Below are 23,831 nucleotides of genomic sequence, written 5' to 3'. Positions count from 1 at the left end.
AAATACATTTTTAAAATAATAAAAAATAGTATTATTTTTTATTATTTCTTTATTTGTCTTTATATTTCTACTTTTATTAGCCTTTTCTTTTATTGATTTATTTATTTATATACTACTCCATACCCTACAACATTATGTATTATATAAATTTACCTGATTAATAAAATAATAAAGTTATGACCCTACAACATTATTTTGTGTACAAATTTACCTGACTAGTTTAAATTATTAGGGTTAAGAACCTACAGTATTTTTTATTACAAATTAAATGTGTAGAATAGATGTTCCAAAATAATTTTTTGGTCATAGCTCTGCTAAGATGAGCGCGTAGAAGGAGAGCAGCAGTATGTTGTGGTCGTCCCACCCTCGCAGCGGGGACGTGCTGCCCCCTATCAGCAGTGACAGGCCCCGCCCCGCCTATCAGCATCTCCAGTCGGTGTAGAGGAGCTGGGAGTCTGGAGGAACAGGAGCAGGCAGCACAGAGTTCAGCGGCTCTCGCGTTCGTCCGACACTTAGCTAGAGCTGCTCCCCAGGCAGTGGTGGTGATGATGGCGGCGGCTGTAGAGAGAGGAGGCGTCCGGGCCGCTTTCCTGAACCCGAGCAGCGGCGGCGGCGGTGGACCGGCACCGACAAGCCTCCCGACCGGAGCGTTAGCCGGGGCTGTGGTTCTGGGCTCGGGCTCCGGCAGCATGCCTGTACCCATGAACCTCTTTGCGACCTGGGAGATAGACCGATCATCCCCAAGCTGCGTTCCGAGGTAACGTTTAACATTGTTATGTTAGCGTAAAAAATGCCACACACCACAATGTTTGCAAATCACCCTGTCGTTTAGTAAATGCTCGGCTAACGCTGGATCAACAACGCCCTCGCTGGCTTGTAGCGTCGGGCTGGAGGGACGAGCTGCCACACATTTCCAAAACACTGGTGGATTGGCTAACTGGCGAGCTAACTAGCAAGGTGGCTAATGCTAAAGCTACCTAGCAAATAGCACTAGTGTTCCGAGTTCCTTTAATGTTTTGTACTAAATGCAATTTGGTAATTTCTCATTTTTCCTAATTACCTTGTTTTCGGCTAAAATCAGTAAAAGTGTTCAGCTGACATTAATGGGTTAGACGAGGTTTCCAAGTCTGTAAATAGTGTTGTTGATGTATTCAATTTTATTTCGACCGTTATGATAACTAGCTAACAAAAGTTGAGCTAACCAGTTTATCAGTCAGAGGGCTCGCTGCTGTTTATCTTGTGCGCTGTGGCTGTTGAAGCTTTGCAGCTATTTCTTGTCCATGTAGGCCTGTGCTTGATCAGATTTACGGAATGCATGCCACCCAATAGCAACATAACTATCTATAAATACAGTGACACGGATGCCGTTCGTCTCATAAGGAGCAGCAGACATCCTTCCCATCCTTAAGCAGCACCGTGTGTCAGGAGCTGTCTGAGCGAAACGGGCAGTTCAACAGCTGGCTGGCTGGCTGACCGTGTGAAATCCACATCATTTTCGAGTTTATGTGGGTTTGTTTTATGCTTATATCCAGGCACCCCATTCTGGCTCAGTGTTGACGGTGTGGTCACAGAACACAAACTACTCATGGTGTTGACAAAGCAGCTGGTAAAACGAGAGCGCAAACAGCTCTGATTGTCCCCGGTTGTATATGCTAATTTACTCGCAGAATTCCGCATTGTCCCTAATGTTTATTGTGACATCTTTTAATGTGGAATTGCAGCAGAGATATTCAGCAAAACTCTGCATTAGTATTCATCGTCAGTGAGCAGGCATTGCTGCCACCTGACCAGAAAACTCTCGGGAGCTGTGGGCACATTAATCAGCTTTGACCTAGATCTGCTCCACTCATTGGGAGAGAAGTGGGCTTGCAAGGGGAGGGTTTCCTCCACAGTCGATGTGTGTGTGTGTGTGTGTGTGTGTGTGTGTTTGTTTGTTTGCCTGCTGTCTCTTTAATGCCTGCATGGGTATGTAAGTGTGAATGGAATCATAGCATGTGGAAAACATGGATAATTTACAGTCACGGTGATCTTTCAAATCCCCCGATTGAACATTGTTCTGTTCTGGCTGCGATAGCTTGAGTGATTTGAAGCCAACTGGAATGAAATTGAATATAGTCTTTGAAGTAAAAGCATTGCTTTGTAATTGAACAGCTCACTATCTTTTTTTTTATTGTATTCTGAAAATATGATTGCATTATATATTTTTTTCATTGCAGCTCTTGAAAGAACAATTTGAATTTGTGTCTTTAATCTAACGTTTCACTGCAAATGCTATACGATCATGCATGTTTGTGAGATTTTTCCTGGGTCAGAATGAATACATTTCACGCACAGGGACTGTAAGTGTTGTGTTCTACCATAAGACTTCAACAAGCAGGCTTCATATAACTGTATCTATTAAGTTTTAAGACTGGCGAGCAGACAAAGCAGGGGACATGTCTGTGCTTTTATAGAGCATATCATACATGGTGCATTGATTTCCCATGTATCTGCCGCTACACTGTTGTCTTTCTCTGTGCTGGATGACATACAAGGTGCTGTATTAAAGATGAGTCCGGGCAAGGATGATAATGGATTATTAATGAGGCATACAGTAAAGGTTTACCAGTCATTGTTCAGCATACGGCTGTCGTAGCTGCTTTCTTGCAAATGTATGGGATATTTAGTTGGATCTGATATGTAATGCAGTAGAAGTAAATGCACTTAGTGATTTATTACACTCTAGTCTGAAAAGTCTCGTTGTAATTACTGTTAGATATGGTCACTTTTGCAGAGTAATTTGCCATGCCTATTTTTGCTTATGTGTTTTTAGACCCCTTTATCCTAGCTTGGTGTGAAAAGTCCTGCGTGGAGCCCAACCCAGGGCCTGTTTCGGGGATTCTGCCTTGGCATTCTTTCAGGGGCTGGGCCATTTTGTGTGCAGCTGTTTGCTCCTCCACAAGCCTTTTAGCGGGTGTGGGTGTCCAGCTAGGTGGCACAGTTTCCAAATGAGGGCATAGGGCTGTTACCAATTGACTTTTTTTTGTTGTGGCGCTCTGAAACATCACGCACGGCTGTTGTTTGTTAATAATTACAAGATGGTAAAGAATCCTGATCCCTGCAGCCATGCTAAGGGAAAGATGTTTTATTCACAATGGAAAACATGTTGTCAGCTTTTGTAGGCCCTGTAAGCATGGATTTGTAGCTCTTGACAGTTTTGCTGTCAAGCCACTAAATGATGGCTTGAAAAGTTATGACAAAAACCTTTTTTCAATTTCTTTTTATGTGCACTGGATCAAGCTAAAGTCATATAAATATTTTTCAGACCTGTTACTCGGACAAAGAGCTTTTTACTATCACACTATCTATTGCTTGCTATATCTGAATGCGGTTTTATTGCTATGCACGATACAGTATTTGACTGGTTCTTCCACCTGCCAGACGAGTGTTGTGGCAGCTCCATCCTTAACAGGCCTGTTGGAACAGTTGGACAAGCATTGTTTTGATTCCAGTACTGCCATGCCTGCCAGTCTGCCACCCTCCAATGTTTCAAATACCATGTGGTATTGGTGTTGCAGCTTATTTCTTATAAGCTGGTGTTTTTTTCCCTTGTTTTCTAAAGTAACACAAAACCTCTGGAGGGGGCACTGAGAACAGAGGAAATCTACCCAGCTTTTCCCCCATTCTTTGCTCAAAAAAATAGCTGACCAATGCTTAGTATTGTTGCTGACTAACCAAAGACAGCTGAGGCACAAAGTGCACAAGAAGACTCCAGAAGTGTTCTCAAATACTGCTTACAGGATTCAATTGGGAAAAGATAAAAGATGCTGCATGCATATAATTAACACAAAGATGCTTATTAATGTGGTTACCTTTACCGTAGCAGTGTAAACCTGCGTATCTGCAAGTTAAACGCTTTCCATAAACCAAGGATGTTTTGTATTGTAGGAAATAATTCATACAAGTAGATTTTAACAGTAAATATGGTGTTTAAAATGCTTTTGGTAGGCAGTTTGACTCAGATGTGTTTTGTAATGGACACACTATTTAGGTATAGCTTTGTTTTCACTGTATTATTTCCCGCTTTTTTTACAATTTTATAGGAATAACATGCAAATACCGCAAAAATGATGAGCGTTAATGACTTTGCAGTATATACTGGGGCCTTAGCAGCCTGTTCAGGAATCCAACTAGCCTGCCTGTATCTGTGGCAAGGCAGGCATTTGTTGATGGAGCGATGTGGTATTTGCAGGAATGACACTAATGCAGAGGTCAGGACGGTGCTATGTTTATCTTCTAACAATAAAGAATGTGTAGCTGGATGAGATGGTTGGCTTTGTACCAAGTTCAAAGATTCATTACAACTTGGGGTCAAGAGTTGTGACCTTTACCCTTGTCGCTAACGTGATGGGAGCAGCCAAGCAATTTGGTCACGTTTGCCATACAGGCTTCATTGAGTACAAAAGCTAGTTTGCAGGCTTTCAAAATAAACACTGTCTTATTTGGGTCACTGAAAAATGTTTCCAAGATCTAGAAATTTATTTCACATGGACTTTTCAGTCCATGATATATTATTTTTTACTCCAAACGTTTCACTCTCTGGGTTCAGAAAGGTGAATTTGTTTTTTAAAGGTGTGTTCACACGCTACAAAAAAACCCAAAAAACATCTTTGCTCTTTCCCTCTGACGTTTATCTCTGGTGAGCAGAGCATCTTTCTTTCTGGCTGTTTCATTCATGTGAGTCCCGAGCTGGCCTTATTCTCTCGTGAGTGGCAGAGCCTTATCTTGACAGTAATTGAGTGTACTTTGCAGGCTCTGGTCAGATGTTTGTTTCTGCTGCCCCAATTCTGTATAGCCTATCAAACTGATGTGCGCTTTGTATGTCAGCAAACGTAGGAGATAAACATAAACAAAATCAGACATGGACCAGAGTGACATTGCGTCTTCTTTGTTCTAGGTCAGTGGAGATGAAGTCATCAGCTAGTTTTTGCACATCCCTGATGCTGTGATGCATATGCTGTTTACTATAACGGTTGAACTGTTAGTGTGCAATCTCCAGCACCATCCATGGCCTTAATCTCTTTGATTTAATTTTGTCTTTTTTTTCTTTTCTTTTTTTTTTTTAATTGTCAAGCTAAGATGAAACCATTAAATCAGGATACAAATAAAGGAGGTCTGTCTGTCAGATAATATAAACTTAATTTACCCTTTCACCCCCATAACCCCTTCATCTCAAGGCATGGATATTGTTTCTCCAAGTGGGGGAGCTGCAGTAATCTGATTTCATAACAGGAAAAGAGGAGCTGGTAATCTGATGCTGCACACAGACATTGTCTGCTTAATCCTCTGCTTCCTTTTGGAATCATAAACAAGGCCCCATCAGCCATCTCCAGTGCCCTTCAGGATTGTGACACAGCACGCCATGTAAGTCTGCGTCATGTTTACAATCTTTGTCTGGCAACAGAATTGAGGACTCATGTTGTAATTACAGGTACAGAACTGGCAGTGTTGGTTTATTTTATTTTATTTATTTATTTTTCCTTTATTTAACCAGGTGGGTTAATTGAGAAGAGATTCTCATTTACAATAACGACGTGGCCAAGAGGCAGCACAGAGCAGAAAATACAATAAAGGCAATACATCCATAAAAAACAATACACAAACAATGGTGCAATGTCAAAGTCAAATAGGTGCTCAGTTTTCAAGACCTTGACAGTTTGATATATTTCTCTCCTATTTTACTTGATGAGGCATGTTTTTAATGTTAAGCTCCATGTTTTTTAAAGTGAAGGATTTGGAAAAAAATACAGAAAATATCATTAGCACATGATAATAATGTAATGATCAATGTTTTTTTAATGAGCTAAGCTGTTATGTTAAAGAATCGTTCCTGAATTTACTTGACATTAATGCACGAGCCATACTAGAGTAGCAGCATTTGGCTTCAGGTCCTGGTACTTAGGTAGATACCCGTACTATGGATAAATGAGAGTGCCCCAGTGCTGATAATGTTATTTGAAGGGATAACATCTCACTGAGAGTCAGCCAGGAACTGACAAGGCTGCACACAGACATTTTATCTGCAACTTATTCTTTATTAGAGTCAGTGTAGAGAAATGGATTGTGTGTGTGCTTGGTCTGCAATGTTTAGGTGAGTCATACGGGTCAAAGTCATATCCACATGATTGTCAGGATCCAAGGTTTTTCAGCAGAAAGAATCAGAATGAAATGATAAACATTATTCATGTCACCTCATCAGTTGTTGTAATGTTGTGGCTGATCGGTATATTTCAGATTTTGGTATTATTCATAACTGATGTAGTTTCCTTTTGTTTTATGCCGTCCTTAAATGTAATTGCGTCTTAACTTGGCTCCATGCTCCACCATGCTGTTCACACGCTTTACTAACAGTAGACCAATCAGCACCTTCTCTCCCCTCCTTTTCATGCTTACTCCCACTGCCTGAAATGTGTCAAAATTCTCTTGGTTTCCTTCCCTGCTTTCCTGGAGGAGGAGGAATTTCCTTGGGAAACATTTCACATTCCTGGCAACTGGCGAGCTGCTGGTGCAGCTGAAGTCAGGCTGCCTCCGTCTGCTTTCGGCCCCCTTCTGCACTCTGTTGTTGACTAACAACCTGCTCTGTGGAAAGGGGGGCAGAATTAAAGCTGTGGATTGCCCATCCTGTTGAAAAGTTTTTGCTGAACTGGCCCCGAGCTCTGCAGTGAACAGGCATGTGCTGAATGCTCATGTTGAATTCCTCACAAAGGGAAGAAAGGTTTGTTTCCCCCTGCCTGGACCTCAGAATGGGAGAAAAGCCAGATTCTTGTGTGGGCGTATACTGGGGTCTCAGTGAGTGAAGAGATTCAACTTCCTGAGCCAGCAAGTGAGGCGAGGAAACTGTCCTGATACAGGGAGGATCCTGTCAAAATATGCACATCGGGGACAATATCCCTTAACTCGTATTTTCTCTCTTGTTCTTGCTCTGTTTATTTCCCACCTCTCCCATTCAGGCATTTCCTGAGCTGTATGTGCCAGCACCAACACAGAGACCATTATTTGAGATACAAAACACCTATGATGTGGATGAATGAGATCACATGACAGACAATTTGAAAACATGAAGCACTGTCATCGCAACAGTCAGAGATCCTGAACAACATTCGAGCAAAGTCTGCTCTTGTAAACTAACACAGACAGGCTATGTGTGGTTATGTTTATCCTACTTGAAGTCGTTTTACTCATGACAACCACCATAGAGGATCTCTGTAATCTCTCTGTTGCTCATAAACCTAACTGACCTCTTGCCCTTGTCTCAGCTAAATAATATCCACAGAAAAGAATCAACATCTTTGTCTTTGCTCTTTGGTTGAGGACATGGCAGTCCCTTGAGTGTCAACTCTCAAATAGCATTGAGCTGGATGCCCTGCCCACTTGTCTAATCACAGATTAAGGAGACTGAACTGTCTGGAGTCGTGTTTTTGTCCATGTGTCTTTGCTGAATTGACCCACAGTAAAATTTTGTCACCCTCTTCTTTTTGTTTCAAGGTTTTGATGGATTCATGGAAAGAAATTAAGTCAGATTGTTGTCTAAAATGCAATCCAGTAAACATGTCCAGTGGAAAAAACATTTGGTCCATAACAAGACTTGACTGGCAACGGCTGCAGTTCATTTTTAAATGTGTTTCATCCTGCCATGTAACAACCCATCGCACAAAGGATCTTTCGATAATTCAGTGTAGGGTTCATCTTTAAAATTAAATAAAAAAGGCTGTTTTAACTTCTCTCATCTACATTTCACAGGCTGTATCAATTATTCTTTAGCAACTTACAAATGATCTTCTTCTCCCACTGACCTGAATAGGGACTCAGTTTATTTCAGCCTTGGTGTTTCTTTTCGGTGGAGGGGGGGAGGGGAAAGCTGTCCATCTCTACAGTAGCTATTTTCACATTCTGTTTTTTTCTTTTTTACTGTCCTTGTTATTTCACTTCATACAGTGTCAGCCTAATGAGCCTCACCTCTCCATTTTCACTCACCTTGGCATCAGTGATGTTGAAATTACTACTGCACGGATAGAGAAAAGCAAGATCCGTGTACAAAATCTCTGGAGAAGCTGGAGCCTGGATACGCTCAGTCCATTAGTCATTTGGACATATTAAGCCAGTGGGGGTGAACAGGGAGGAGTAGTCACCAAGTACTTTCATACTGCAATTGTTCATTTCAAGTACCATGGCCAAAACTGTAAAATTCCATGCACTGGTTGTTTTATCAGCGCTGTTACATATGATAATAGGCACACGTGGCAATGTGTTGCTTGTTTATTAAGCTTGATCATTTTTATCTCTTGAAATGATATTTGCTGATGCTGACCACTGCACATTTATCGATTGCATAGTCCCCAGTTGACAGTGGACCTACCATTTTTCTTTCTGGAAGTGTTGTCTACATTGCAGAAAATAGTTTTGAGTCAGAGTGCAGTTTTGGAAAGCCTCTTTGTCAGCTGGAGTCCATCTAGTATCATTACCGGTGACAACACACAACCTTGCTTCCTAAAGCAATATTTTCTAGACTTGAGCCATCATAGCACCATATCTGGTGCATTTACCTCTTGACCATAGAACTAAGTACAGATGTGAAGCATCAGTAGAAACCTAATAGAAGCATTACTTTTTGTTTACAGGCAGCTGAGAGCATTTCTAAAATCTCTTATTACATATGAGAGCAAACAGATTGTGGTGGCTGAGTTAAAGGGCAGACTTGTTCATAAAGCTAAAGCTTAGTCTAAAGCTTAACAGTGGCACCATATGTCTATGAAAAAGTATTTTAAAAAATTATTTTGATCAAAATTGAGATGCGGATTATTATCATAATTACTGATTTATTGCACTGTCTCGCCTAAATACACAGAGTACTGCTTTTATTTGCATGTTGAGCTGCATTCCTGCTATGTACACATCAAAATTAGACTCAAAATAAAGTTCCTTTTCACCTGAAATTAGAGCATCCTAAACTGAAGCCACATCACATTTGTCCATGATGCTAGCTAGGTGGCTGTGCACAGTAAACCTCTTGTCTTCCCACTCATTTATTGCAGCAATTCAGGTTTGTTACCAAAAATTACTTTGGAACCAATGACAAAAGGCGTCCTCATGTCAGATTTAACTGAGCTGAAACCAAGTGATTTTATCTACATCCGTGTTTCATGAGCAGTGAACACATTTTAAATGTTAACATTGCAGTCGAACATGTTCATTTGACTGTGGGGAGCCAAAATCGTGATTAATATTCAATTAACAGTGCAGCCCTAGGAAAGAGGATTAGGTATGTAGCTATTGCTGACTGTTACATTTCTATCAGTAAATACATTTTAACGAGACTTGAGCCAAGAACCTGGAAAAAATAATTCTGTTCATTCATATCCATATGACTTGACATTGTCTCATGTCTGCGAGCTGGTAGATCATAAAATTGCATGAACGTGAACTAGAAGCCTACGATTTACAGTATTTCGTGCAAACTGGGATTGAGCCCGTTCTGACTTGCCAGGAGCTACAGATGTTCAGATATGTCAATGCTCCCAGGGGTCAGTGCAGAGGTCTGGCAGGCTTTCCTTGCCATTCCTTTCACTGCATTTTCATCCTTTCACTATCCAGCTCATTCATCGTGGCTTTTTAAGATGAATCATCTGCTGTGATTTGGGCTGTTTTTTATTTTTTCTTTATTTATTTTTTTTTGCAAGTGCTTACATAAGCTCTGCAAGCTATAAATACAAGACTCCGACATACTCTGTATGTTTTAATTTATTCATGCCGTTTTGCACTTCCAAATATTTCTTTGCAAGTAAGGCTTCACAATAAGTGGGAAAATGATTATCACAGCTATTCAGCTCAGTATAGCCCTTTTTCACAGGAGACATTTTAACTTGTCACAGCATGGGAAGTACCGATGTCTTAATGTTGGCTGCCTTTCACTTAAGGGAGGTCCTGCATTTGTACTGGTTCACTGTCATGACTTACTGGGACAGCTATTGGAACTGATTTCCCTACAGAATCATACATATTGTGTATCATAATTATTCATCCGTCTCTGGCAGCAAAGCAACTGATGTGCTTTTTTTTCTCCAAACGAGAGGAAACTTCCCTCGCTTTACCAGTGAAAACATGAGATTTTGTTCAGTGTTTGGTTTCTGCGACTGTGTTTGAATTTTCCTGGTCAGTAGGGTAGACAAAGAGATTGTTTTAAATGAGGCTTTGCTCTTGATCTTTTGATCCTACCAGTAGACTCAGAGCGAAGGAACATTCCTGTCAGGCAGACCATCCACCTTAATAGGATTTTAAAGTTCAGTCATAACATTGTCAAAGGCAGTGACACTCAGGATTCACTTGTGTCTGTTGGACTAGATACTGGAGACTCCTTGAGAAGTCTTTGCATACAGCATGCAGGAGCTTAAAGACCTACCTTTATTAAGAAGATGTAGGTTACAGTAGCTACACTAATAATTTCATAATTTTTCTGCATGCAGGGGAAACACTACCTGTCTTGTTGTCTCTGTTATGATGTGCTGAAGGCGATGTGGTCAAGGTAGCCTGCTTTAGCTCTAATATTGCCTGTAAACATGCCATGTCTGGTTTGATCATGTCTTGCGTATCCACTACAAACATTGGCCTGCTGACCTCATCAGTTTGCGGTCGGGGCAGAGACAAAAGAGCTGTTTACCGCTGCAGAAACAGCAACAAAGGATGACAACCATGCACTGAGTTCCTGAAAACTACTGTCAGATCACTGAGGTGTGAATGCAACACGGGGGTTGTGTTTTTAATTGGTATTAAAGTAGCTGCAGAACTGAATGAGAAGCTAAAGTAGCCTGACAGACCTCAGTGGGAGCTTGTGCAGCTGAAAGCATTTGTTTAAAGAGGAGAGATCATGCTGAAATATAATAGAGGGCTTTTGTTTGCTGACTCACAAATCTTGTCACTGGCTTGTGTTAACATGCGTACCTTAAGTTTAAGACTGTTTTGTTAATGTAGTGCCAGCAGAACCGGGAGAAGCTCTTTCTCGGTCTGTACACGACTTGGTAATGAAATACAGAAACAGGTTTGTCTTATTCTTGCCTTTCATGTTGGCACTGAACAGCAGACTTAGCGTTTTTTGTTTCACCTCCAACAAGGCTTTTCCCGTCCGCCCCATATTTGCCGATAGGAAACAGACACAACTCGCTACCCTTCATTATCAGAGAGGAGTCTACCGAACCACCCACATAACAAGAGCGTACTGGTCAAGCCTCTAATTCGCACTTCAGAGATAAAAATCTTTTTTTTTTAAATGAGTATTTGAGGGAAAGCACTGGCTTACAGCACCAAACGGAAATAAAATCCAGCATTGAGCTGTAATGCACCAGTCCCGTGTAGAATTAAATGAAATGTGCTGGTAATCCCAACAACAGTCAGATTCTACCACGGCTCTGGGACTTCACAAAAACCCTATTACAGAGTATTATGACCGTTATGAGCGCAGCTATTACGTCCCCTCGCATTCTCGGAAACAACCGGTTTATCTCCTCCCTTATCTGCTTTTCTTTTCATAACACATCTCTCAGGATGCTTTCATACCTGAGTGAGGACACCTGTCTTGCCTACCCTGTTGTTTCAAATTTCACTATGGACCAGCCACCCAATAAAGCCAAAATCCACCTTAGCAATAACACAAACTGTGTGTTGAATGTGGGATATTCATTCCTTTTCTTTAAGTCTTGTTAAAATAATTTCTCCTGTTGTACACTTCCCTGTACAGTCTAGTGCCTGTTCCCCTGTTGTGTTTCATGATAGGGATACAATAGATCTTTTCATCATTAAATTGTAAGACACACTGAAACTGATCATAAGTTTTGAATCTGTGTGTGTGTGTGTGTGTGTGTGTGTGTGTGTGTGTGTGTGTTTTCTTGTGTTCCCCGAGTCTGTGTGGGTTTTCTTGGGCGCTCGTGTTTCCTCCAGCAGTCCAAAGATATACAAGATTGACAAGGATGTTGTTCATTTTGCCAAAATGGCTAAATAGCTGTTGGAGCACACTAAGAATACAGATGGAGAGAGGAGAAATTGGAGATTTTCCAAAAAAAAAAAAAAAAAAGCCTCCCACCCTGTTGATTATGCTACAGGACAAGTTTGAGATGTTTCCTTAGTTGCTTGATATTTTTACCACCGTAAAAACAATTGTTACTCACATCAGTGCACGATGAGTAAGGCTCTATGCATGCAGTGGTTTAGTGTTTGATATTGAAAAGATTTAGGGCCTTTGTCTGCATTGCATTGTAGGGATGCTGTTTAGCTTAATCAACTCACTTCTGGTCAAGCTTAAGCTGCCATCTCATTACAAAATATTTTGTATCGTGTTTTGATTAATGAGTGCGCACCATCTGTTGTTTTGTATTATGAGAATTAATGTCTGGTGTGAATTTTTAATTGTTTCAACTATAGAAGATTAAAAGATATATTTGTCATTTCTGTCCCGATGCTGACCTCTGACAAGTCAAAATAGAATGGAAACACATCATACCCCATCTAAAGCCCATGAATGCAGCATTAAAACCTCTCTGGCATTTCACAAACCCTCCTGTAACTATTCTGTTCATATTTTTATTTTGTTTTTTATCTGTTCTGTTGCTTTCATCACCAATAGGTTTTGTGTCACACAGACTAAATAGTCACAGAAATCAGGTTTTGCCAAATTAATGGTTTCCTCTTGTTCTCTTTGTTTACCCTGGTCACAGCCTCTTCCTGCTCTTTCACTGTGACCATGAGAAGATTTCATTCAGGGAATTAAAGCCCAACCAGCATATGGCCATCTGGCACACATAACTAGATATTTGGGGGCTAAAATAGCTTTTGCATGCAAGCCTAAGTGCAGGCTAAGCTCCTATGGCACATCCTACTATGTGAACTTGTTAAAACTGATCCATTCAGCGTTTAGGATTAGTATTCATCATCTCATATACGTTGGACCCAAAAATTAATTTAGCTACTTCCAAATTACTCTACTGTCTTCCCCCTCAGTTTTATTTTAATTAGAACTAGTTACGTAGGTGGTGTCAGGGTATAGCTTCAAGAATCCAAGGCTGTGCTTTGTGCTTTTCCTCTTTGTTTTTGACTGAAAAGCTAAGAACAAAAGGAAACTTCAGTGTTTTGCTGCCTAAATAAACCGCAGTAGTTCCAAAGGCTATCTCTCACCATTTATAGGCTTGTCCTTGTTTTTGTTGTAAGTGAATGAAATATTCAAAAGAAGTAGCTTTTAGACTAGCGTACCCTTTATTTAGGCTGAATTATGCAACTAGACATGAACAAATAATAGCATTATTAAAGAACAAAGTGCCATGGTTTCCCTTAGCAAGGGCCTTGACTGCACAGAAAAGCTTTTTTTTTTTTGTGAGGCCATGCAAGCCAGTACCATACACAGCTTCCATAAGAATTTCATGCAGAGCATTATGTTCAAGCATGCTTTATTAAAAGAATGTCACTGCATTCACATCTCAAGCAGAAGATGCGAGAAGTAGCACACTGAAAGCACTAAAAGCATTACTTGAAGTATGTTTTTTTTTTTTTTTTTTCTCTGTAGCTTGGAAGCCCCCCAGCACATACCAAACATAGACAGTCCCTTTTTCATTCAGCACTCTGTTACATCACTCATCCTCCATCCACCACTTCCTCCTGCTTTGTGCCTCTGACAATTGCTGTGCAGTGATCCGAGGGCATGGAACTGGCAAAACATCAACTAGAATGCTGACCAGGGGAAAAGAATTACAAAAGTGTGTTTTTGTTTAGGCAGCATAACGTTAAATTCAGAGAGTTTGCTGGCCTCTCTTTCGGTGCCGTCCACATTCGTTTGTAATCTCCACATTTGCACTGTGAACCTTTTGATGGTCCTGTTTTTGTTGGGATGCTTTTTGCTCGCGTATGCTACTGATGTTTCAGTACTCCCAAACACGCTTTGGTAAAACACGAAAAAAGCTGACAACCCGACGACATCCACTCTGTGTAAGCACCATATCTTAACACAGGGGTTTTTCCATCCTTGAAACTTTTGCCATGGCTGCTGTAGCTGCTGTCTCTTTGTAGGCACTTAAACTTAAGAGTGTTTCTATCACCAGGTTATTTGAGATGCTGCTATCACAGAAATGTCCAGGAATAGCACAGTGATAGTAGCCCCATGTACTCTTACATGGCAGCACATCTTGGCCGAATGGCTTTGGAAGATGTTGACGAAAACAAAGTGAACACCGGTTCAGGCCAGAAACACTTTTTATTGATGTTTGAGATATCTATGTATTGCTTGATGTATTTTTAACATAGTAAGCTGAATAGTTCCTATACAGTTTTCGACAGGCACTTATCATTGTGGAAACAGTGAATGCATATAGTTTCGAAGGCTTCCATCTTATAACATGAAGACAGCTCTGTAGGGGAATCGCCCCTTTTGTTCTGTTGTTTTTTTTTTTTTTCCCCCAGGAATGTTCAAAAACATCAAATCAGCAGTGAAAAACGTCGAAGGTCTCAGTGTTCTTGCCTTCGACTTAAATGATTATTCCCTCAGACGCTTTCGGTCACATCATCTGATGCCGAGGCTCAGGACTCTGGGATTTCAGATTCCGGGTTTACATTTTTTAAATATCTTTTGATGTCAGTGTAAAATAAACTGTGTGTGCTGTCACAAAGGCAGTCTCCAGACAGACATATCATTTTACCAAAGAGTCAAACTCAAAGCAGCGAGTGACTGAAGCTTGGTGCCTGGCCAAAAGTCTTCTTTGAGACCCGACTCCAGAGAAACCTTTGTGAGGCCCCGTGTGTGTGCGTTAAAGAAAAGCCGGCCTGACTCAGGGGAGGGTGAGGTCAGAAAGGGGGTAACAAAAAGGATTATTCTCTGTGCAGAATATGCGTGTCCCTGACTTCCACCTTTAATCCACCTCCCGCAATTGATTTGGTTTCCTCTGATGTTCCAGCTTCGCTTTGATACAGGTGGGCCAAGTTACTCCGTCTGCATTGGAAGAGAAAAGATAGAAAGACATCATTTCACAACTGTTTCCTTATTTACTTGTGAAAAGACTGGTGTGTGTTTTCGAAAAAGTTTTAAAACTTAATTGAAAATTGAAAGCCGTCGTTGCGTTTCTTTCTTTCTTTCTCTATTTTTTTTATTATTTAACAGAAAATGGATGAAGCAGCCCAGATAAGATGATGTATAACCCTCGTATAACCCAAAATCACAGGATTCTTATCTGAAACCAAATATTTGACCTCAGCTCTTTGAGTGCGCTTCCTGATAAGTCGCTTTGTTTGACCAGCACAGATAAACGTGAAAGGATCTGTTCATTAGCTACAGACAGACCGTCTTTTATAACACGGTGATTTCAACAGTAGTTGTCAGTTACTTTTCCATCCAAGAATATACGAAAAGATGATGTTTAAAATGTATAAAATAGTACAGCCTAGATAAAGTGATGTATTGCTATCTTTGAAGGATTGAACTGAAAGTCTTAGTGATTCTGTTTTGATGTGGCCCGTAGATTTTCACCGTTTTAAAGTATATTAGCCTGCATGCATGTAGTGCCTTGGTTAGCCCAGATTAAGGCAGTGATGAACAAGTTTTAAAAGATAGGATAGGAATTAAGCTGTAATGACAGTGTTGCTTGTATGAACTTATTTTGACACAACAGGAAGCATTTGCCGCCTGCTTAGTTTTGTTTTCCGTAATAACGCCAGCATGTCACTGGAAGCAGTGTGTTTAATCTAAAAGGTGGAGATGCCCTTGTAATCTAATGGCCCTGCTTTTCTTTAGAGGCAAAAAAGGTCAACAGTTAGTAATGGTACAGCGAGTGACCTGAACACACTAATGGGCTTAGATGGAGCAGCGCTACTCATGCTGCCGGGAGTGATGCCATATAGAGTAAACCTATTAGCTGTGCAGCGCTCAGACACCTACTGGATGCTCACCATCAGAGCAGTCAATAACTGTTCATTTTGACATATTACACAGTTGCTTTATGTGCTCATGTCAGTAATAGGAGATGTCATCTGGGAAAAGATTTGCTGTTTACTTTTAATTAGCCGGTGGGAGGACACGATTCTGACTACTGCATTGCCTCGGGGCCGGCTTGGCCTCTGCACATGGCACAATTTGAGCTGAGCTTTATTAGTCCCCTCCCTGTGTTAAAGGTGAAAATTGAACTGAGTGAATCTAGAAACTAGGGCTGAGCCATTTGAACTGAACATGTAACTATGATTTTTGTGACAGGTGTTGCAATTTGATTTGAAGTCAAGCTTCAGTTCAACATTCACCGTGAAAGACATTTAAAACGTGATGGACATGAATTTTTAAAATCATTGACAGAACAGTTTAACTCCTGGGTCAGACATGTTGGAAAATGTACGAGGTGCAGCTTTTAAATCATGGGACAGGGCCACTGTCAGTTGAACCACAGACTGCATGCCTGAACTCCATATTATTAATTATTCAATGGGAAAGCACAAACAACCGTTAGAGGCTTCAGTCTGCCTTAAACAAATAACGCTAAATTTCAGCATTAATCTCATGACTCAATAGCTACTATAACCTTAATTGTAGCCTTTGTGATTTTCTAATTGCGTTGTTTTCAAAATGTGATTTTAAATCAGATAATTGCTTGATTTGAAATGTAAATAGTCAGTACTGTTACTTAGATTCATTCATCAGTCCATCAACAGTAAGGTCTGAGGTGTTTATCAGGTATGGAAATAGGGGTGGACTGATTTTTTATTTTTTATTTTATAAGGGCTGATATTGTTTATTTGTAATCAAGCAGACAGATATTCTGATATTTTTAGTGAAAATTCAAATATTGGTGTGAAAAATATAGAATAACACCAACTCCAACTCCAAAATACTTTTTTTTTTTAAACATTTATTCTTCAGTGTTGATTGGCTAATACTTGTGACATGCAACCAATCAGATGAGTGTGACATTGCTTGAAGCCAGAGAGCAGTGACCACAGACAGAGAAAAAGTGGTTGCATCAGAACCAAAGTAACATACTTTTAAATATTTTATTTGAAATTGTTTTTTTAAAAAAAAAAAAAAGCAAAAAAAGATTGATCTGATAGTCATCCAGGCTGTTAATAGACCCAACCTTTGTAAATATGCCTGACACCTGTTTTGTTTTTCTTTTTACATGTAAGGATCTGCTGATTTTGTCTGGTTTATATCATTGTAAAAGAAAACAACACACATGTGGAAGTCAATTTGAAAATTGTTTTCGTCTTTTTTCTTTCTTTTCTTTTTTTTTTCTAGTTTCTGTGAATTGAAAAATAATAATTTACATATTGTTGATCAGGAATAAAACATCATGTAGGTGTAGCCTGAGTTAATGCAAGCACACTTGTGTCGTCTGTGTGTGTTTGACTACGAAGACATTATGTCAAAGGTTTTGTAGATGCTGATGATTTATAGTCAAACAGAAACTTGAAATAGAAGCACTGCAATAAACTTTACCTTCAGAAGCGTAAAGATTTGTATTGAAACACTTTTTGTAGACGTGTTGATGCAACTTTACAGTCATTTTGGAGGCTGTAACTTCTCTCCCCACCGATGTGTCCTGAGTGTGGTCAAAACCAGCAAAGAATTTATGACCAGGGTTCTAACGTGCATGTGAGGATCAATAAACTCAGTCTATAACAATGATAACCCCAATCAGAAGAGCTTAGCAGGCAGTTTGTTAGCTTAACCAGGACAAGCACTGAAACTGAAAGAGGGATTTTCCCCTGTGGGTTCTTATCAACTGAGAAACAGACAGAAAATGTATCACTTATCTTCGCTTCCCACCGCCTCTTTGCAGAAATATCTAACTGGAGACGGCTGCATAGATTCTCCCCCCATCCAGCCTTCTCTATGGATTGATAACACTGTTTTGTTTTGGTGCTGTTTGGCGCAGGGAGGTTTTCTGTGATCCCACCCCAGGGTCTCTCTGGGAATGTGGGAATGACAAGCCAAAATGGAGGATTAATGTATCTTTTGAAGGGCTTCTGCGAGCCCTTATTTTGATCTTGAGTGTGTGCCAACGTCTGCTGACTGGAGGGGAGACCACACCACAAATACCACCCCCCACCCCCTTCTGCAAATTCTGTAATCACAGACACGCAGCATAGCAATACTGGCGATCCTTTCTAAAACTAGTTGAATTATCCTTGACCCATTGAATGCCTGCTATTTTAGCGCAATGATTAGTGCTTTCATGCAACACCTGGTCCGTCGCTAAAGTTTGGGTGGCAGAGTGAACTGGCAAAGGATACGAGCACAGGGATAGCCTGGCATCTAGCCAGAACAGATGGCCGTGAGTTTCACTTACAGCACAACACAGTGGCAGGCAGGAGTGGCCATAACACCTCTGTCTAATAAAAAAAAATAAAAATCCCTGGTACCCGAGGTGACCCCGTCAGTGCCTGCAGCCTTTTTAATTAAATGTGAATCAGAGTCTACAGAGAGAGTGCGAGAGAGCTAGCTGTGATGGGATAGAGATGTTGTTAAACCATCAAGCCCTCCTCTGTGTCCCCTCCCTCCCTCAATAACAGAGAGCTGTGGCTCACTGGTGACTCATCCTCACAATAAGGAAAGCTCAATCCATGCACTGCCGTCAAGGTTTAACATTTAATTACTTCAGCCTCAAATAGATTTGCAATTGTTACTCTAACACACACAAGGTAACTTAGGTAATTGTGCAGCCAAGTGGATTAGCAATTTGCGCTCAATTGCTTCCAGTAAAATGTAGTAGAATTACAGCATCACCTATTTGGGCCGAAGGGAGATTGTGTACCGGAACACCGAGTTCCCAGCCTATTCATGTTGTTGAAAATTTGATATTGTCATCATTAAATATATATTCTTTCAGCTGTCTGGATAAACTTCCCCCTGGAGTCTAGTGTACACAAGCTAGTTTCCTTCCTTTTCCTTCTATGTTGGTCATTTTGTCAATGAGAAATTTGAACAAACCATGTGAAGCTGGGATTGAAAATGAAAAAAATACTGAGTCATATGAAAGTCATATAAACATCAGCTTAATGACTGTTGACCAATGATATTGTTTATATTCAGTTTCTGAATGGAATGCTGTTGAACCCTTTGAACCTAAACTCTCTTTTGCAGCTTTATAAATTGTTTCAATTTATTGTTTATAATTTTGCAGAAATTACATTTCTACCTTTTAAATTTTCATGGGTAACAAGGAACCCAAGTTTGATCTAAATACAGTCGGTTACAATACAGTATGTGCCATATTACACCCCCACAGTATTCATTTATAAACAGCCTTCCCATCGTTGCCGTCTGCAACACCACAATTTTCTCTGTACTTGAACTTGTTGAGTCTTTGTGAATCATACTTGCCAAGCAAGGGAGTGCCTCAATGAAGTCAGTGAGTGTAGCGGAGTGGCTCTCAAGGAAAGTGGGTGATTGGATAGCTATTTGTTTGCTTTGTCTTTCTTCCTCCATTTGAATCTGGCTCAGACTGATCACAATTTACTGCAGCAGGACTGTTGGGGGGAAAAGTGGGTCAGGAGGAAGTTTAGCAAACTTGGCTTGAGCGTTGTTGACTTTTTACAGAGTGTCACACTGAAGAGGGAAGTTTTGGGGGGAGCTGATGCAGGTGAAAGGAAGTGAGATATTTAAAGGCCTTGGATACTTGTATAATTGTAAAAGAAACAGGGAATTGAATCTTGCTTTGCTCAGGGCTTTTTTGTTAGTTTTTTTTATCTTCCTCGTTTTCAGACGTGAACTTCAAGGGTGTCTTCTGGAACCTTTCCTGTTTTTCTGATTACACGTATTACATTTTGCTGTATCTAATGGCTTCTTCATGCCTCACTGATTCTTGACAACAGCTTGACAGTTATCTCGCATTAGAAAGTCCAATTTATTTAACTTATTTAGAGTCATGTGTATGTTTCCTACTTATTTTTTTTTAATACTGAACAGATGGCAGTGAGTCACATAAGTGTCTGTGCTCAACATTTTAATGTGTAGCAGCATGCTCAGACAGGGCTGACTGACAATATTTTACTGCTTTATCGCTTGTCAAAGCATCTGTGCTACGTCATTCTCCATAAAAATAATTGCCCATTAAGCAGACAACATGAATCTCAATGTAGCAGCACTTTTGTGCATCATCCATTTACAAAATGTCGTAGAGTTTTCCCCGATGAAGAGGGACACAAGGCTGAATAGATTTGATTACTCAGTTGTTTTCTCAACTCTTGACTCACTTTCTTGGCATTGATTATTCCTTGATGCTGTCTTTTGTTACTATCATTCATATAAAACCAAAGAAAAGACACACTTGAAACAAAAAGTGGTGGCAATGAGTGCCATTTTGTTTGCGGTGCCTTCCTCCCCAGACGCTAGTGTCATGAAGGTGTTCATATTGTTAGTTGTGCGACCAATCTGTCTCTTTGTGTCAACTCCACTCAAAATTTTCTGTTTCTCTTTTCCACAGGCTCTGCACCCTCACACTGAAAAAGCTGGTTGTCCTCAAAGAACTGGATAAAGAGCTGAACTCCCTGTCTATAGCTGTGAAAATACAGGTGGGTGGGTTATACTCCCAAGTGTGATTGGAATAACAGTCGAGGATGCAAGACACTTGATAGCACCGTGTCACCGTCTGGAGTCTGTGCATCACTGTTTCTCAATTCTTTCCTGTATTCTGTTGGATTTAATCACACAGCCTAGATGTTGATAAGACATGCTGCTAATCCTGCTGGTTGATATAAACTTCCTTAGCTGCACAGAGAGATGTGATGACTCACATCCACTCAGGTGCTTTAAATGGCAGACTAGCATTATCACTCTTAAGCAAGAGCCTTAGCACCTTAAAGCGGATTGTACAACTTTCATTGATTGCTTGTGCATGCATGTGTTGCCTAATATCAGGGTTGTTATTCAACATATATGTTGAGCAGTTTATATGGTAGTTACATTATGTACTATTTAAATGTCACACTTGAAATCATATCTAAGTTCAGCAGGGCTCCAGACTAGCTTTGTCACTGGTGGCACTGATGCAACCAACTTTCTTATTTAGTCGCACCTCCCTTCTGATCACAGGCAAAACACATCACTTGCTGAACATTTTCTTATCGATAGACTCTACAATTTATATATGTTCCCTAAATGGCCTACATTGCAGGCTGTGGTGTGCTCAGACAGGTGTGTGTCCAAAAAATACTTTGAAAAGAGTTAAACTAGAACGTTCTAATGCCAGATTTGTCCACCCTCATGCACTCTGCCACAGTCCACCAAAGTTATAAAAGTGCTGCTTTCCGCTACTGGTAATGCAGCAGCTGCCTGCGCCTGTTGCAGCCACAGTAACACAGCTTAATGTGACCAATTGAGATTTTCACTCGCACACTCTCAAAAAAAGGTCGCAAATGCAACCAAGATGGTTGCAGTCTGGAGCCCTGCCTGAGGGGTTTTTATCCACATACAAAAAACTGAGATGAAAATTGCAAAGAGGTTTTGTTGTTTTTTATTTGTATGAGAGGAGTTTGCGTGTTCTCCCCGTGCAGCGTGGGTTCTCTCCGGGTTTTCCAGCTTCCTCCCACACAGTCCAAAAACATGTTGAGGTTAATTGGGGATTCCAAATTGTCCGTAGGTGTGAATGTGAGTGTTCTTGGTTGTCTGTCTCTAAGTGTAGCCCTGTGATAGACTGGCGACCTGTCCAGGGTGTCCATGTCTTCACCCTAAGTCAGCTGGGATAGACTCCAGCCCCCCCACGACCCTAGTGAGGATTAAGCGGTGTATAGATGATGGATGGATTTGGATGAGGTGGAAAATTTTACCCATCACAACCGTGAAACACAGTGTAATGGAAACTTTAAAACAAAATAAATTTTGATATACATGAAGCATATTACTTAAATATTTGCAGATGCTTCAGTAAAGAGATGGAAAATAATAAACATCAGATTGTGGGTAGTGAGGAAAAAATCGTAGCATTGTAGCACAGGAAACAAAATATTCATATTTCCATCATTTCAAATCAAAATTGCATCATCAAATTTTACAGCTATTACACAGTAAATATTGAGGTGAAGCTTGACTTTAAAACATTAGATCACAGTTTAAATTGTAATCACAGTACCTGTCAGAAAAATCCCAATGAGATGTTCGTCAAATTATTCAGCCCTTATGTGTTCTACATTGTCTTTCATAGTTTCAGGTTTGAATGTCTTTCAATTACATCATCTTGTTGCGTTCTTTTCTTCTGCAGTGGTTCCATTAAATCAACTAAAATTAGAACTACCAGCTGCTAAGCTGCAGCTAATCTCGACTGTGGATGGATACAGGCTTTCATTTGCATTTTCTTTTGCTGATTAAATGTATTTTTTTTTGAATGTGCATAAATTTGGATAAAACCTTTTGATCAAATTAAATAGAATTGAAGTATGTAATAAAAGTAACTAGCTATGTAAAAATACAAAATATATAGTTTTTTACTTCATATTATTTAAAAATACATCATGCGCCATGACAAAGGCCCTCGACACAAAGTCAGAGAACTGCCGTCTTCAGCAAGAAACACAAGGAGTCATGCTGCAGATAGTATAACCCTCACAGAGCCCTGACCTCAGCATCATTGACTTTAGGAACACATTGAAAGACACAAGCAACTAAGACAGCCTAAATTTACAGAGGAACTGTGACAAGTTATCCAGGACGTTAATATTATACCATGTCACTATTAATATTTTTGATTTACATCAGAGTCATGGAAACAGACATCAATGTGAAATATTGTAGTATAAATTGCAGCTCAGCTGTCTTTCAGATTGTGGACTTGACTGATTTTTAGTGGCAGACTGATTCCGCCTTTAGTCTGCACAGTTCTAAAGCACACACTCAGCAGGAAGTCTAGTCGTGGTTGTAAAGTAAATGGTTCATTGCTTCTGAAACAGTTGCTCCTGAGAGAGAGCTAAGACCAGCAAGTACACTGTAAGTGTATACAAATACAAATACAAGCACACTGCTTGAACGTAGCCTTGTACAAGTAGTTTAAGTAGGAGTCATTAAACTACCTTTAAATCAAATATTTAAATGCATGTAAATAAAGATAAATGTTCTAAGCTAGATCACTACATCAACTGAATAAGAGCGCTGAAGAGAAAAGAGTTACACATTTTGTTTGTACATGTTTGTTTGCTTGTTTGCGCACTTTACATCATACAAATATAGTGCAATATCCAAATGCTGGTTTTAGGTTTCATATAGGGTCTGTGAAAATGATTAATACATTGCATAAAATGGCATATAGCTAAGATTTCATGTCAATCTCTTTAAAGGCGTGTTGACATTATTAAGGAAAACCTGCTTTGTGCGTGTCTCCTTCATTGTTGTGTATGTTCTGTGCTGTGTAGATGTGACAAGCACACACACTATGCCGACCTTTCTGAGTGCAGCCAATCACTGCTCACAACAGCTTGAATGGAAAGATGGACAGAAAACATATTACTCTGAATTTCCAGAACTGTGCAATAACAAATTGGCTTCATATCAAAACCAGATAAAATTGATATTTACTTGGCGAATTGTTGTTGTGAAGATGCACAAGATGGAGTGACTGAGGTAGACTGTTAGCAACATTCACATCGTCGTTAAGCTGATTCCATGGAGAACAAATGATACAAGTATGTCTTTATAGTCTGGCTATGAGCCTTCAAACATCAACTCATGTTTCTAAAGCTAAAGAGACAGAAGCACCTGGTGAGTAGTAGTACTGTGGGTAGGCAAACCAAATACTTTCAGTAGTTTTCAGTTCAGAAAGTCGCATTGTTTTTATCCTCTCACCTTGATATTT

The 23,831-nt window shown here is 40.1% G+C and overlaps 1 protein-coding gene across 2 annotated transcripts in view; it reads left to right on the top strand.

Annotated features, from left to right (window-relative positions):
• Positions 1-449: 449 nt before the first annotated feature.
• The window catches only part of LOC103371009 (phosphofurin acidic cluster sorting protein 2), a 53,441-nt gene continuing 30,059 nt past the window's right edge, over positions 450-23,831 (top strand). For both annotated transcript variants that reach the window (XM_008300323.1, XM_008300253.1), the window contains exons 1-2: positions 450-757; positions 20,475-20,562. In XM_008300323.1, the coding sequence (XP_008298545.1) occupies positions 546-757; positions 20,475-20,562 (300 nt within the window). In that variant the 5' untranslated portion in view covers positions 450-545. The remainder of the gene's footprint in view (positions 758-20,474; positions 20,563-23,831) is intronic.

Source organism: Stegastes partitus, unplaced genomic scaffold (assembly GCF_000690725.1).
Source record: "Stegastes partitus isolate 25-593 unplaced genomic scaffold, Stegastes_partitus-1.0.2 Scaffold1, whole genome shotgun sequence".
In the NCBI taxonomy this organism is placed as follows: Eukaryota; Metazoa; Chordata; class Actinopteri; family Pomacentridae; genus Stegastes; species Stegastes partitus.
Note: the sequence above shows the minus strand (reverse complement) of the source record. Positions and strands in the feature narration are given on the sequence as shown.